The sequence below is a fragment of the Topomyia yanbarensis genome, chromosome 3 (genome assembly GCF_030247195.1).
Source record: "Topomyia yanbarensis strain Yona2022 chromosome 3, ASM3024719v1, whole genome shotgun sequence".
Lineage (NCBI taxonomy): Eukaryota > Metazoa > Arthropoda > Insecta > Diptera > Culicidae > Topomyia > Topomyia yanbarensis.
In genome coordinates, this window is record NC_080672.1 from 108,104,753 (window position 1) to 108,122,090 (window position 17,338).

General features: G+C 37.6%; 1 protein-coding gene across 4 annotated transcripts in view; it reads right to left on the minus strand.

Moving 5' to 3' along the window:
• LOC131687901 (sprouty-related, EVH1 domain-containing protein 2) overlaps window positions 1-16,907 on the minus strand; it is a 41,240-nt gene extending 24,333 nt beyond the window's left edge. For 2 of the 4 annotated variants that reach the window (XM_058971994.1, XM_058971992.1), the window contains exon 1: window positions 16,721-16,906. In XM_058971994.1, the coding sequence (XP_058827977.1) occupies window positions 16,721-16,740 (20 nt within the window). In that variant the 5' untranslated portion in view covers window positions 16,741-16,906. Of the gene's footprint in view, window positions 1-16,327; window positions 16,548-16,720 lie in introns of those variants that run through there. The other 2 variants (XM_058971995.1, XM_058971993.1) reach the window with 2 other exon arrangements.
• Window positions 16,908-17,338: the final 431 nt, after the last annotated feature.

The following is a 17,338-nucleotide window of genomic DNA, read 5'->3' on the forward strand; positions in this document are numbered from 1 at the left end:
TTACTATAAATAACGAGAATAGTGTATTTTGTGAAAGTGGTAATTATCTGCGCTGATAGGTCGTACAATTCAACCAAACGGAGAGCGTTGCTAGCACTGTCTCTTTACCATCCAATGAACCGAGACGTACTATAAAAGCGGCACATAAGAAAAATCGTCAGTTTGCTTTCTGACCTCGTAGTAGTTGCTACATTTCGTCAGCGTCAGCAATATATTCCATGACTGCCGCCATTTCAATGATGTACAGGCGCGCCAGTTGCATACATAGGGATCATCCATAAATGACGTAGCATTATATGGGGGAGGGGGGAGTTTTGTATTTTGTGATGATGTGTGACGACAGGGGGGTAGAGGGTCATGTACGTAGCTTTTTTAAAGGGGAATAGAAAAGAATTTTTAAAGGATTTTACGGTGACAAGGGGGGAAGGTTATCATCAAGCTACGTAATTACCAGGGGGGGTATTTAGAGGTTTGTGACGAAATGCTACGATGGGGGAGGGGGGTGTTTAAAATTACTCCAAAAATGCTACGTCATTTATGGATGGTTCCATACAATGATTGCAGACCACAGAAAAAACAGAACGCTCTCTTTCGAAGCTAAATAAGGGACCATTCATAAATTACGTAACGCGAAAATTGCCCAAAATTGACTCCCCCTCCCCCATGTAACAAATTGTCACAAATTTCTCTATACCCCCTCCCCGAATACGTAACAAATTCCTCGAAAAAAAAAATTGTTCAGTGAAAACATGTTACGTAACGATCTAGCTTACTCCACCAGGCTCTACTGATTCCCTTATGGCCCTTAGTAATTGTGCAAATTTTGGTACAGATCGGTTGTGTCTACTGTGTCTAGATCTAAATTTCAAAGTTTATATGGAAATTAGCATGGAAAATCGGCTAAAATTGAAAATAAATTTTTAAAAATCACCTCATCAATCAAATCATGAGAACACTATATATTTCTAAAGGTATTCTTCTACTGAATACATTCGTGGAACATTGTAAAATTGCGAAAATTCGCTGAGAAAAGTTATTAACTAAAGAAGCAGCATGACTTCAAAACAAGTGGATTTTATTATTAATCAACTGTGAAATTTTTGGAGGGTCCGTAGATACAACCAATCGGTACCAAAATTTGCACAATTACTAAGGGCCATAAAAGGAATCAGTAGAGCCTGGTGGAGCTAAAAGTCAAAAATTGAACCAGTCTAGTGTTTATACTGGACTCCAGTGTATACAATACACCCACCGCAGTGCACTCTGGAGCGCGCCGCACAGTGGCGGGTCTTCAAACAAAAGTCGGACAAAACCTCAAATGTTACCTAATTTGGCTGAAAATCACAATTTAAGCTAATTTTTAGGTGCTGAGCTCATTTTTGATGTCAAAAGACGTAAAATATTGAATGTATTTTTCTATACAGTGTCATTGAATCTTTCTTATAACTATGATCCCGTTTTCATGATAGATTTTCCGTTTCTGTTCACCAATGTCAGCAATATCATAAAAAATGAAGAACACTACTTTAAATCTATTGTATAACGTGTTGGTTTACTGTAGATTGTCTAACTATTTTACACAAAGCACCATGCGCCTCCATATCAGCAACAAAGCTTCAAAATCTCCTTAAACCTTTTTGCGCACCTAGGCGCAGAACGAGACCATGATATTCGAAAAGTAGAGGTTATTTCCCATAGAATGTATACTATGTGACTGTTCCGAAATGATTCCGAAATTTGTACTGAATACATTAGTGAAAAAAGGATTTTTGATCCGACCACCTCAAAAATATTTAAGCGAAAAAGTCATAGTTCCAAGCAAATTTACCAAATGTATTTTATTCACTAACCAAGCTCTTTCGTTCCTCTACACAATGAAACTAATTTTGCAAAATCGGACCAAAATCAAAAGAGCAACATGCATTTGAAGTGAACAGATCAATGGTGGTTTAGGAAATGAAAATTATTAAAAAGTTCAGACTTTGCTACGTTTGAACTCATGTTAAAAATCGTGTTCTTATCCAATGATCATAAAATTTTGAATATACATCATTCAGTACATGAGAAATTTAGGAAAAATATAAAATATCAATACTTCAAAAATAAATTTTTGAGGTTTTGGCCAGTCTCCAGCCACTGTGCGCCGTGGTGAATTTATTTGAGAACGCTACACATAATTGAAATACCAGTAACTGGAGTGTACATTGGAGTGTGCTCTTTGATTAATTTTCTTCTGACAAGCGGTAGTGCGGGTGCGATTGACGATTTGGTTAGTACTTAGTGATGTCTGATTTTTGCAAATAGTCGATTTTTCGTTAATCGAGTAATTTTCGAGAGCGTTATTTATTGATTCGAGTAATCGACCAAGTTAATCGATTAAAATCAATAATTGATTCGGTTGTAAATCTTAGTTTTTCAACCGAAAAAAGGTCTCGGGGTCTATTTTGATATTTTGAGTCGCTTGCATTTTTTGTTCTGCGGTTTTCATGTTTGCACATACCATTCATGAATTATGTTGTCGATTAATTGATATCAGCTAATCGATTTGCTCGATTATTCCGAAAGCTTCTAATCGATTATTAATTTTGCATTAATAATTAATCGATTATTGCAGAGATTAATCGATTATCTGCGTTATTCGAGTAAAAAAATACATCACTAAATAGCACTGCTTGTAGCGTTGTGTGAAGGAGATTATGTTGGTCTATTGAAGTTTCACTTTCTGCTGATGGTTTGATACTCGGGGCAAACTGGGTAAACGTTTCACATATCATCGTATATGCTGCTATAAACACAGTTTTATAACGATTCGTAGAACCAGAGTAATTGTATAACATGTGCATAACGGGATTTTCAATTTACTTATTTGTTTGCGAAGTTCACTGCTCTACAAGTGGAATGCCGCGTTAAAAGTAATGTCCTGGTACTACATTTGTTGTCGGTTATTATCATACGTCGTCGCTGTTGTGCTATCTTATGACAAACGCCATTTTAGGGGTAAACTGAGTTAGATATGCAACATTACTAATCTGAAAATTCTCTACAAAATGGCGTTTTCAGAATTTTGAAATTTTGCTTGGTTACTGAGTTATAGCGAAAAAAGTGATGAGAAATTGTCAGTTTTTTGCTTTAAATCACTGTATCTTGGGATTCGCTTAAGTAATGTAGAAGTTTTAGATGTTTTTGTATGTAAAAATGTCTGAGGAACACAATGGCATAATAATTTTTAAAATAAAAATACATGTATTGCGAGAAATATGCAGTTTTACTTTTAAATTGGCAATATTTCATGTTTGGCAACACTGTAATTAAAAATTACTATTTTTTCTAGATTGCTTGATCAATTTCCTTCAAAATGCATCTCATCGATTGTTTCTAGGCCGAATAAAGCCGAAGATATTAATAAAAGTTAATAATTGATGCTTTTTTTCTATGGAAAATTTTCCATGCACAATTATGACACGCCATACAAATTTTGCCATCAATACACACCTACGACACGTGTGAGTGCGACTTTTGTTTACATTTATAGTGAAAACTCGCAACATGTTCAACCGAACTTCATGATATTTGAGAGTTTAATACAGAATAGATTGAAGCATTAATTGTTTTCTTTGAATTGTTTTTACCATTTATAAGTTTCAAGATATTCATTCTCAAACTTTAAAAATCGTTTTTCTCGAAATGTGCTAAATGGCGCTTGTCATAAGATAGCACAACAGCGACGACGTGACAATTGCAGGGTTACTGCAGAGAAACCTGGTGCCGAAGATAGTAAAGATTTCAGCATTCGAATCACCAGCCAAGTGTATTCTACTTCACTTCAGTTATGTCTCTGACACTACCTACCCATCTTTTTGGATTTAGTTTCTAGTTAACGGCCTAATCGGTCTGTCTGTTAGCTACCGACGAGAAGAATCCGAAACACCAAAGTATGTGCACATTTATGCAAAAAATCGAGTACAACCTAATTCGTCTCGATAGGGAGAATCATTAGTGCCGGACGTTAGATCGGATTAACTTAATCATGACTTGGTAGGTGGTAACGTTGATTGTACGTCATTTCCCGGAATGCCATTACACGAAATTTCTCGGTAATTGTATGTACTATTGAAATATGAAGTAAACATGGGATTCAAACTTTTGAAAATATTAGCATTTAGACCTATTTTGACATAGAGTAGACGAACCATTATTCAACTCATTAGTCAGCCTGCTTAGCTGAAAACAAGGTTCGATTCCAGTAGGTCTCATCAGCAAACAGAACATCTTCACCTACGGGACATCGTAAACTAGAAGTCGTGTGGTGTTTGCACAATTAGTGTTTCCAATTTTGGATTTAGCGTCAGCCCGGTGCATTAGTCAAGTACCGTGGTTCTGAAGAGACGAAGTCGAAACGCAAACACCTGGACTAATAATTAGTCAGGATGTCACACTATTTAGTTGATAACTCAGCGAACTGTCACTTGATTGCACTTAAATACACAGTAAAAAAAGTCGTGTAACTTTACGTCTTTACGTCAATTCACATAAATTTACATATAATTAATAATGTAAAAATGTGAGCTGTTCGGCTTTTCCTACACCCTAAATCCGACGGGTACGTTTCTATTACTTTTGGATAAGATTCTATTGTCTTTTCGACAACAGACCACGCAATTGCGCATTGCGGTATTCAACTCATATTCCCGCAATGGTAGTAAACGGTGGAATGACGAATTTTGGTTGCTGTTCATGTATGTGTATCACACAACCAAACACTTTTTCAGTATGTGTTCACCTTGGCTCTCTGCGCATGTAGGATAATACGGTCGATTTCTATGATAGTGTTAGTATCGGGTCAAACCAACCGGAACTGTGGCGAATTTCTGTCCCAATTCAAACTGGAATCTGTCCCAATATTGGCAGAAACCAGCCGGAATATTTTTACTGGGTAGGTTGGACAGTGAAATAAAAAGTATAGGCTGTTTCTGGATCCGACACAGTTCCTGATCCGAACCTGTTCCCAAACCCGGTTCTCCCGGATCCAGACCAGTTGCCGGATCCGGACCAGCACCCGGATCTGGACCAGTACCCGGATATGAACCAGCACCCGGATCCGGACCAGTCCCTGGATTCAGCCCAGCTTGAGCTTGTGCGACCACCCCTGGCTGCTACTCCGTTTTCGATCTGGACTAGCTGAAGTTGCACAGGGAATCAGTAGATAATTATGCTTGGGAATAGCGAAACATCTTTCAATGTGCAACTCCTGGAAATCCTAAAGTGTTTATTGATCAATACCGGCGCCGGCCAGGCCCGAACGTAGATCGCGGAAGGAAAGGGAAGGAAGTGTTAGGTCCGATACGTACTTTTGCTAGAGGCCGTATATACTACTGCGCACTCCACAAGTATCACAGAAGGAGGATATTTTTGTTAGTAAGAGTAGAGAAGTTGGATCTACTTCTTCTTTACCGACGCCAGAGAGGTGACTGGACTAGATATCGATCCACCAAACTCATAGACCGGGGACCAACGGCTTTACTTCCCTTCCGAAGGAAGACGTGACCACAGATTTTTTCACCTCAGAAAAATTTCAACGACCTCGGCTGGAATTGAACCCAGGCAAACTGGAATGAGTGGCGGTCACGCTTACCACACAACCACCGGCGCCGTCTGCCGGACCAGTCCCTGGATTCAGCCCAACCCCTTTTCCCCTTTACCAGATCCGGACCTGAACCAGGCCCAGAGTTGGCGTTTAGATCCAGACAAGTGTCTGGATCCGGGTTTGGATGCGTGGATCCAAACCGTAGGTCTTGCTTCCCGTACACGACGGGAAGGACTGTGTATGTTTTGTGCCGTCGCTACCTTGCTGTTGACGTCCATGATGGAAAGGAAATTTTAAAACAACACCCACCGAAATACCCCACCACTATTTCGAGTCGGTTTTTTTCTGACTGTATTTTGAAGCTAGCCGAGTTTGAGCCGATCTTCAAATATGGAACGCGTCGTGTAGAGAAAATCGAAACTCGTCTTTATCTCCATTGTGTTTGCTTCGCTTGATGCGCAAGCGCAATACAATGACAAGCGAAGTGCTACACACTTTCAGATAATCCAACGCGTTAATATTTATTGTGGAACTGATGAAACATGAGTGCGATGCAGAGAAGATTTGAATGTGTTGGTATTCCCGTTTGGGGAATTTTTTGTTGCGACCGTTTTAGTATTAAACGTCTTGTAATTAGAGCATTTTTTCTTATTACCGTAAAAGTATTACGGCCGAGTTTAGGGTGTAGGTCATTCAGCCTAAGTTTTACATCAAAAGAGTCACAATATTAAATTTTACATATCATAGCATGTAAAATCCCAATATCGGATGGAAAAATACGTCGTTACGTTGTTTACGACAAATGTAAATTTCATTTTTTTCTAAGAGTGTAGCTTTTAACATCTTTATTCCGTTCCTAAGAAATAAAACATCAAAAGATCGGGGCTGGAAAATTTTAAATACTCGCGTTTGAGCAAAGTGAAAACTCGAGTACAACGCACCCTTATTCCTCCTATCATTTAAACTAATGCGTAAAACAGAGACAGCCGACACTTTTGTAACTTATTTGTTCAAATGAGTGGGATGAATAGAGCTGCTAAGATGAATCAGGGAACTGTTACCATATATCAAGAAATAAATAATGTTGATAAAAAAAACTAAATCTCATACATGTGTAATTTTATATGAAATCAATAAAGTTCCAAAAAATGGTTTATGCCGAAACTAAGGCAAAATCTTAAAGAAAGCCGTAATTTAAAAAATTGAAAGGATTCGCGAGTTTTATAGAAACAAATTCATTTGACTTTTTTTTAATTGTATTTAAATCAATAAAAAATTTAAAATATTTTCGATGACTTGCTAATGCTCAAAAGAAATTAAAATCTTATAAAATTTCTAATAACCATCAAAAATTTTAAAATCCACAAGAACTAGTACACTGTAAAACATATTAGTAGGACTTAATATCAATAAAAGTCCAAGAATATTTTCAGAGATCATTTCATATGCAAAGGGAGAAATTTCATAAAAATTAAGGTGCAGAAAAAATTCAATAATATCCCAAAAATATTTCCTTAAAACTATTCATAGTTATAACACAGACAAACAGACATAACAGCTCGAAAAAAAAAAATCTAAAAAAAAGTCATCGCCCACGGTGTACTAGCGACATCTGTTTAAAATATTGCACAAAATGTGAATCTGGTAACCGCGGGAATTTTTTTTTTTCAACCGGAGACCTGGCAACAATACCCACACCTCTTGTCAACTGCAAAATAGTAGATGAAAGGTAGGAGCATTGTTGCAGTTGTTAAATTTGAAAAGCAAAATAGAAAAATCACCTATGTCACGTACTTCAATTTCCATAGCATAATGATTGCAATTGACAAATTTAAAGAATGCAGAGCTACGTCTGCATTTTTAAAACACAACTCAACCATTTATTTTGACGGGAAATCAGGCAATGCCAAAATTGTTTTTCTTTTCGTGTGAAGAAATTAATTCTTGACGTTAATTGGTCGTATGATTGATTTTTGTCTCTATTTACTCTGCTTTGCCGTCGCTGTTTTGGAATCCCGGAGGCATCAGGAAATCTTTATTTTATTTTTCAGACTGGCGTTTACTTTTACTATAAGAACAAGGCTATGTAGCCTATTTTTAAGCTGGCTGTGTTATCGAGGTTATCATTAGATCTAGATCGCGGAGACACAACCCCTTAAAATTTCCTTGCCAATATCAAGATCAATCCGCATCAACGATTCATTTTTAGTTTTCCGTAAATGAAAACTAAGTATGTAGGCTATGGGAGAATTTGATTTTCTAAAATTCTGAACTGATGGTTCGCCTCGATGATCCTGCATACGAGCACATGACACTACTTTCCCTTTCAACGAAATCTTTGCTTCTATCTTGAGTGACAAGTATCCTCGATATGTTAGTCTTCTACGGAGCTATATCCTCGCGCAACCTAAATATGTAGTTATTATCATTCATAATAATCCTACGACTTGATGTTTTATCGCTTGTTGGGTCGCGCCTGATCATTAATGCCGATTTCGATTTTAGATCAGAGTCGCCCTAGGTTCGCTTTAATATTTACAAAATCCATACAAAAGCGACAGCACAGAGCGAACCTAGAGCGACTCGATTCTAAAAACGAAATCAGCATCAATATATCTAGATTGAATATGGTCTGAGCGTATCTTTAGTTCTCGTAGCTCTTGCACCCCGCCAACGTTGAAATTCTCTGCCAGTTCCAGGCAACGACAAATTCTAAACTATTACATACATCGTTACACCGAACCAGTTAAATTGGCAAGATCCTAAAATGTATTTGCTCATCGATCGACATCGTGCAGGAAACTACGAGATGATTTTGAACAATTGTTGCCTTAGACACTTCGACAGGAATACATTTCACATTTCTGGTTTACATAATATAATGGCGGTAATGTTTTCAGCAGGCCCCTGCTAGGAAGCCATTTTGTCCTAGCCAACATCTGCCTTTGTTGAAATCAAAACAACCCAATGCTATTGCACGGGCGACATGGGCCTAGAGCCGGCTAGGCCCACATATGTGGACTACTGTCAAAGTCTGTATATCTCAATAGCGGATGACAGGAGTGACACCCTCCTGGTTTTCAGGCAAGACGGTACAGGCGGCAACATTGTTCTAAGTATAATCACTGTTGACATTTTTCTTCGATAAAACAAACGTGTATGAAAAAGAAAAATATAAACAAATAACGTAGTGGACTTTTCTGTGGCCAGAGATTTTGAATCGGTTCAGTCATGATTATTTTTATCGGTAGTTTCGAGATAAAAAAGTGTTACCAAGTGTTCGAATCGGAAGATCTGTGGTGAAGTTCGGCCCTTTCTCTCTTTTCATCTTGCGCCAAAGAATCAGGATGCTCGGTAGGATCTTTATGTTTATTAATTTTATGGGTCGCGGACGCCATGTTCAACTTGACGTGCATAAAACTAATACATTCAAAAGTGACAAATGTTCCCACCTTTCTTTCCCTTCATCTTGGTTTTCGGGTGCTTGCGGGGACGAAATCGTCAAAATCGCTTCACAAGCGCCACGCTCGGTGAGATGGCGCATTGTTCATAATTTAAATCGACCATTTTTTCTGTGGGCGATGAAAATTCATCTAGTGTTACGTCTGTTTGTCTGTGACTATAAGAAGGAGAAATCTGACATTTTTACAATCTTTAAAATTACAAAAAAATTAAGAGGGGAATATCGCAAAAAAATTCTTACTTCCAGTTAAGGTTGAACTGAAAAAGCGTCGAAAAAAGATGGAAGGGTAGTGTCTGCAACATAACCGGTGAAATCTAGAATACATAAGAAGCCGGTACTTCACATGTGTTTGGTACACATTCAATTCAGCTCGGCAATTTCATAATAGCGGTGTATCCAAATTTAGAAACTGATATCTCAGTATAATGAGATTTGTTTGCTGTCAAATGTCAATTTTACTGAGATCTCAGCAAAAAAAATTGTTTATTGAAATCTCAGCTGTTGAGATTTCGGCAAAAGATGCGAAAAACTGAGATTCGACAGAAAAAGTTAAGCGTGAACCTATCAGAAATTTCGGATAAAAAGTGATTTGGGCGAGGAATATTTTAATTATTCATTATAAAATATATGGGTGGGTCTGCGGTATACAAACCGGAGTGTCGTGACTACACTTTGGGACGTTAATTCAAATCTAATGATATGCAACATTTGAGTTAAGCGATTCTTTATGATAATTGTGATAAAAAATTAAATCTCCTTTGCCAACTATTTTCCTTTTTTGATATATGTAACATTTCTTGTAAATTTTGTAGGAATGTTACTGATAAAAATCTGAAAATGCGTTTGGTAACACTTGCCACTAAATGGATGGTGAGGGAAAGACGCATTTTGAATTCTACAAGATGGCGTGACGACACGAATGAACTCATAATGAATGAAGTTCATATTTCACAATTATCGATTGTTCGTTTACTTTGTCGAGCCTTTGTTATGATTTTGGCATCGCTTCACCTTAACTGTCGTATTAGCAGCCAGCATCACAGCAGTAATGAAGAATTATTCGAGCAATGGCCCGTAGTGAAAACAATTCCAATTCTTTATGCAAAAAAATTAGTCGCCCGGGCAGTTTTTTCATTGTGTCAGAAAGAAAGTTTGCTTTTTAAGTTTCGCAAGCCTTCTTTTAATCTATTTGGTACCATGGGCAACATTTCCTGTCAGCTACAATACGATGGCAGGATATTCACTGCTCCCATGTAGACGAGTGCTCCGGCACCGCTACGCTCGGCGTAGTGACCTTTTCCCAGCAAACGGACAGGAATCAGGAGTCAGTAGCGTCTGGCTATAATGGCACGTTCCCCATGTTGATCGGAGATTTGTGCCTTGCCAAGAATCGTCTTTTCATCATTTTCCTGATGGGAAGGATTGGGGAAGTGGTAAGGTTAGGGGTAAGGAAAACAGCCATTCCTCACGAAGAGGAATTCTCACATTGAAAGTTTTAGAAGGAAAACTACATCCATTTGGGGCCACAGTCTTGTGTGGCTAGTTACACGATCTATTGGGTTACTGTTCCAGAGCCCAGTAACCTTAAGACGGTATGCACAAGAAAGTGCTTCTTGTTTCAGAAACACATGTAGTGGTTTTATGTTCAAGAGTGCCTCGAGAGCAGCAGTAGGTGTTGTCGAGAACGCACCAGTCATCGCCATCAAGACCATCCTCTGAAGACGGTTTAACTTTGATTGGATTGTCATGACTCCTCCCTTCTGCCACCAAACAAGGCACCCGTATGGCAGCATTGGTCTAACAATTTGTAGATCCACTGAATGTACTTGGGTTTGAGTCCCCAAGATTTGCCGAAAGCCCGTCTACATTGGCCAAAGGCCATGCAAGCTTTCTTGATCCTGAAATCGATGTGAGCTGTCCAATTAAGTTTTGAGTCGAGAATTACCCCAACGTACTTAACTTGATCTTCGACAATAATTTCAGAGTCAAAAAACTGCAATGGACGAGCTCCGGTTGTAATCCTTCGTTGCGTGAAAAGCACCATTGAGGTTTTATTTGGATTAACTGATAGTCCAACATGAAGACACCACCGCTCAACAACACATAAGGCTTGTTGCATCAAATCAAAAAGTGTGTTAATGCAAATACCGGTGATCATTATATGATAATCATCGGCGAAACCATACGTCGGAAACCCAAGCTCATTTAGTTTTCTCAACAAGCTATCGGCGACAAGGTTCCATAGAAGTGGTGACAGCACACCACCTTGAGGACATCCGCAGACACTCAGTTTCCTCATCTCTACTTGTCTTAACGATGAGATGCTTTTTAAGTTTCGCAAGCCTTCTTTTAATCTATTTGGTACCATGGGCAACATTTCCTGTCAGCTACAATACGATGGCAGGATATTCACTGCTCCCATGTAGACGAGTGCTCCGGCACCGATACGCTCGGCGTAGTGACCCTTTCCCAGCAAACGGACAGGAAACTGGAGACCGGCACGAACCAAGCGGGTTTTTTTTATTTTTTCGGGGTGCGTCTGTGATCGGTTCAGTTCGCGTTCGAAGCCAAATGGGCAGGTCATCGAATGAAATCCGTTTTGCTGCAATCGACAAAGAGGAGCTTCGAACAAAAACTATTAAAAATTTGCAGCTCGGTGCATGTAATCAGCGGGAACTAAATATCATTTCGAAGCAAAATGTTCTTAAGAAAAATTTACCGAAATATTTTGATTTTTTTTTTCAACAAAAATATCTAGTATTGAAAATAGGTTCTTTTAATAAATTAATCACAAATATCAAACGCAAAAGACATAACACGTTTAAAATTTAATTGCAAAGTTTAAAATATAATTGCATTATAAAGAAAATAACAATAAATAATTTTAACATATTTCAAAAATTCTTTTAATTTTTAATTTTAATTTAATTTTTTTCTTAATATAATTTAGTATTAGAATGTATTTCAAAATGGTTTTTCAATTCAAAATGGTCGCGAAAAATTGTCTTTCAAAATGCAGATGTTTTCAAGTTATTTTAGATTTTCTTTCGGCATAATATGTTACTTCGTGAAATTATGACCTTTTCAAAAGTTATTCACGTTTGTTCATCAAAACCAATATGTTTTTCAAAATAAACATGAAATTTCCCGTTAATACTCAGTTTTTAGACCAAGGATGTCTTGTGTACGACTGTCTTGTTATCCTTGCTTAAATAAATTTCAGAACTGTAACGAGACAGATTCTGGTTGTAACGTGACAAATCATTGAGAATACTCCATAAAATCGAAAACAAAGTTTTTCTTCAGAAAAATTATATTTCAAACTTTTCCTTGTTTTCCCAGCTTCATCTTAAGGGGCCGTTCATAAACCACGTGGACTCATAGGAGGGACGGGGGGGGGGTCTGGGAAAAGTCTACGTTTGTCTACGAGGGGGAGGGGGGGGGGTCTTTCAAAAAGTCTACGTAGACTTTTATTTTTTGTTATTCTCGTATTACTAATTATGAATGGGATTTAAAGAGAGTTGTATTCAAAATATCGGTCTATTCAGTATTTATGCAGAAATTTCAAAGCTAGTACACTATTGAGGTAACTATTCGTTAAGCGACCACTCAATCCAGAATCCACGATTTTTTTTCGGACAACCTCACACGTTGTTTCTTGCGTATATTTTGATATAGTTTTGATCTAGGAATAATACAAAATGACAGTTCTAAAGACGATCGCCCAATTCATTCCTCTCGACGGAAGATTTTGACTGTGAAATCATCTGAGACACCCCTAGTTAGCAGACATGCATGGACCATTAACCTTCCGGCAGTCACGCTAGTGCAGTGAGTGCACGCTGCTCTGAAAATCTGGCGAAATCGTCTTTGGACACCAGCAGCTGCTCGTTCAGTGTGCCATAAGCGCGACTTCCGGAACGTTAAATGCATGAACCATAAAAAGTTAAAAAATGGTCAAAGCTAAGCATTGTAACAACAAAAAATCCGATTTTTAACAAAAAGTAGATTTTTTTTTAATTTTTTAATTATTAATTTCGGTGGTTAAAGCAGTATTGTAGTTAAACTTCTACTACAACAAAGTGTTTACTCGAGTTAAGTTTCTATTGCAATCATTTACACTGATTTCAATCTTTAAACGCCCGTTAAATTTTACGTCTTGGCCCTATGCAACTCCGTGCAAACCGGTTCTACTATATTTATCTTCGAAAATATTCGGAGTTAAACTTTGATACTTTGCTAAGGTGATACGACTATTGATTACATAAGAAATATAAATATTTTTGGGAAGATTTCAATAGCTTCGTTCCCTTAATCAAATAATGCAATTTAGATTATCTTATTATCTTAGAAATATTGAAATTTGTTCACGAAAAGTGAAATTTGTGTGCATGTTTTGTTTATTATTTTAGTCTAGATGATAGTACACATTGACAGTATTAATTTGTAATTGATTCTTATAATTTAACAATTTTGAATGCACCAGTAAGGCTCAAAAAGTGTTTAGAAATTCTGCATTGTTGGTGTAGGTCGCACTTCGGCCAAAATTTAAGCTAGTTATAGCAATATATCTTTTTACATATATTTGAGTGACTAACCTTGAAAAGAAGTATTCCGCTACACAAACGTTGGAAAGCACCTTGAATCGGTATTAATTGATTTGATCAATCATAGACAAAAAACCAATGTGAAAAAACCTTTCTTTAATATTCAAAAAGCTTGAAATAAATCTGAACGCTAATTTTTATTTGAACATTATAATTATAACATTCTTGCTAAATTCACATTTCCTGCGAATAAAAAAAATTAAAAGTCTACGTAGACTTTTGACGGGGGGGGGGGGGGGGGGGTTGGTAAAAGTCTACTAAAGTCTACTAGGGGGGAGGTGGGGTTAAAAATTCTCAAATTTTGGTCTACGTGTTTTATGAACGGTCCCTAAAACTGTTCATTCAAATTTGGGGGCCAACGGAACTGACTTTTTTAATTTAGTCGGACAACCTCCAAACTAACTGCGAAAATTGTGTAACGTGACAGACGTATCAAAAGTGAAAACGGTTCATTATAGAAAAAAACTTTCTGTAGAAAAAACGTGCGGTTTAGTGACCTTAATAATGATGTGCAGTTGTGATAGATTCTGGTTTTATCGTTTTTGCTGACTTATCTTATGAAATATGCGTAAAAATGTAACGTGACAGACAGAAGCCTTGACCATATTAAGGCGTTCTCAGTAAAACCTTAAGAAGTTCTGAAAATATTTCCAAACAACTATTCGTGTTCTAGAGATGGTAAAATTCTATAGAAATCCGTTAACTTCTCAGCAGGACTTCTCCAAAAAAGTTTGGTCTACGAGGTGTGTGTTATTATTATCATTCCGGCAAATACATTTTAAGAAAGGTTTACAAGGAAAAAGGACAATCCGGGAAATGACGTACAACTGGTTGTTTTTTTTATCCTGTGCTAGTCTTCAAATTAAAGCGATATTAGGTATTATTAGAATATTAGATAAGGGATAATATTCTTGATAAACCATGACGAATATTTAAATCTAATTAACCACCATTGGAGCCAAGGAACCTTATATGTACAAACACAATATAGCGATTATGTGGCTTCGGTTCGAACCGCTTGTTCCATTCAGTCATTTCGATAGCATATCAAAAATAATTTAATTAAAAACAAACAAACATTGTATTAGAATAACGTGGATGCATGAAATGCAAAAACTACAAAGGTTAACCTGCGTTGATCTCGATATAAATTGTAATCAAGCAAACAAAACTGTTGGTATTGCCCGTATTACCATATCGTGTCATATGTACAATATTCATACTCCTACGTGAGCACGCGAGGTATTAGTGATGAGCAGTGAGTAACAGAGAACGAGAGCTGAATGATATTCGCTGCTTCTGCTACTGCGTTGTGTGGTTGCTGGCAATTGAGTTGGTCGTACTGCTCTCTGAAGGTCTTTCCTCTTTCATTCATAAAAATTTGCAGATCATTAATATTTTCAGTATGTGGCCTTGCTCATGACCAGTAGACATGAATGTAGCAATTTGTACCCCCAGATCATAGTAGTGTCTGTGGCATTTAGTAGCTAGCATAATTTTTATTTTAGAACATTTCCAAAAGCAAGCTTTCCCATTCTGATCCTTTTTTAATCAGTAGAATATAAGGATATGTTCTCTCATGATAGTTATTCTCCCGAGATCCGTTATGGGATCTATGAGGAGAGACAGCAGTTGTAGGTTGTGGGTGCTATTGCTAGAGATATATTATAGCCAATTGACGGAAACTAGAATGTCGCGAACAACATCTAGGTCACTCAGCATGGAAAAGTTCATAGCATTAAGCAGGCGATCAAAATATCGAATTTAAAAATAAATTCATGTTTACGGCACTACTTGAGCTATAGGATCATTAATATAAACTTTTCCGAGGGTGGGAAGAACACACACTGCGATAGATTTTGTATGAGCAGGAGAGTGCTATTATTTATCAGCCTGTGAGAGTAGTAGAGTAGGCGAAAAGGAGAATCATAAAAAGTGCTACTAAAGACAAGCTCTAATTTTCTCAATGAAATCGCATAGTTCTTATTTTTTCATTCATAAAAAACTCAGATGTCACCACTAACTTATAGACCGAACATGAGCTAATACTCATTCGCTCACTAGTGAATCGGTACTAGCACTAGGATAGCTAATACTTGGCTGCACTTGGCTAGCATTTGCGATAGATGCTTGTCGCCATTCACAATTTTATCGACGTATGCGAGTACAGGAGTGGTAAAAATAGGCCATTCATCATTCTAAATAGAAAAATGCTATGATTTACTGCTTTCTTAAAAGCTTGTCACTATTATTTAACTGTTTACTGTCTCTCTTTGAATGACTAGTTACTAGGCATAAAGATAGAATCAATTTGATACTCGAGCACTAGTAAAATAAATGTTCACTGAACTGGGTTTAACTTTCTGGTTCCTTGAAAATGTACTAAATATTTATCGTAGAGAACTTTATTATCCTCACTTCCATTTGATAATCGGTGAGAAACATCAATCGCACACTGAATGTACTTCTGTCAAATTTGCTGTATGTACGACGTCGGAGGAACATGGAATCCAGTGGAATCTTCTCATGTTTTGAAGCTTCATTCAAATAGCTCAGCTCATCCAAACAGAAAACACACAATGAGCAAGAGATCGAGAGCGCAAACAACGAAAAAAAACTTTGATTCGATTTTCCCTAGGACCACATCCCGTTCAAGAAATCGGAATCACTAACTCATCCTTGGGGCTTCCACTTGCACCGCTGATCCGACTGTAGGAGCCATCCTCGGAACCTTTCGGGTTGGCCACTTTTCACCTGCCCCTAGTTGCGGGGCTGTCAATAATACGCAACACTTCGGATTTAACAATTTTCACTTTCCTTAGAAGCTCTTGCAAAGGCACACAAATTGATTTCCTTCCACTTTTGCTTCATTCATCTCACTGTTCATCCTCGCAATGCTGTGCTCTGGTCGCTTCCCCCGTTTCACTACATCCACTTGCTGCACCCAAATCATTCCAACACATTCAACTCACAAAATCCCACAAGGAGGATCGGGAGAAAATTTTCCTCGACACTTTTCCAACCGAGTGTTCAAGCTTTTCAGCGGATTTCATTTGCAACACTTACTCTTCAAATGCCTCGGTCATGATTTGATATCTCGAATACACTAATATTTTGCGGTAGTAACACTGTTTTCACCATTTTTGTATCGGTACATGGGCCAAAGCAAAATTTTTCGTCTAAGTCGATTAGTGTTAAGACTTTTCCGTCTCTTCTTGCTGCTGCTCTTTCTGCTACTACACAGTGATGATGGCTCTTGTTCGCTTCGTTGATGCTTCACAAAACTCCACACTCCTCACACTTCCACTGCTGCACTATAACGCTCGCTCTTTCGCTCAGTTCGATCAGCATAACAGCGTTGTCAGATAATTTTATAAGATACAAGTATGACTATAAATAAAAATAAGGTAATTATATTATGTGGTTTTTGTTTGAAGCGTAACTGAGGCAGTTTCTAACACCAACTGCTGTCAAAATGTATGAACTGACAGCAGTTGGGGTTAGAACCTGGGTTCAAGCGAAATCGCCATAATAGTGTGAAGCAAATATGAAACTTATGTTGGTTGGCAAACCATTTTACGGGCAAATTATTAGAAATACATTATAGATAATTTTGAAAATGGAAGGCAAACTCAAACAATTGGTTTGGAATCGGTTTTTGCATTTAGAGCCAGTAACCAGCGG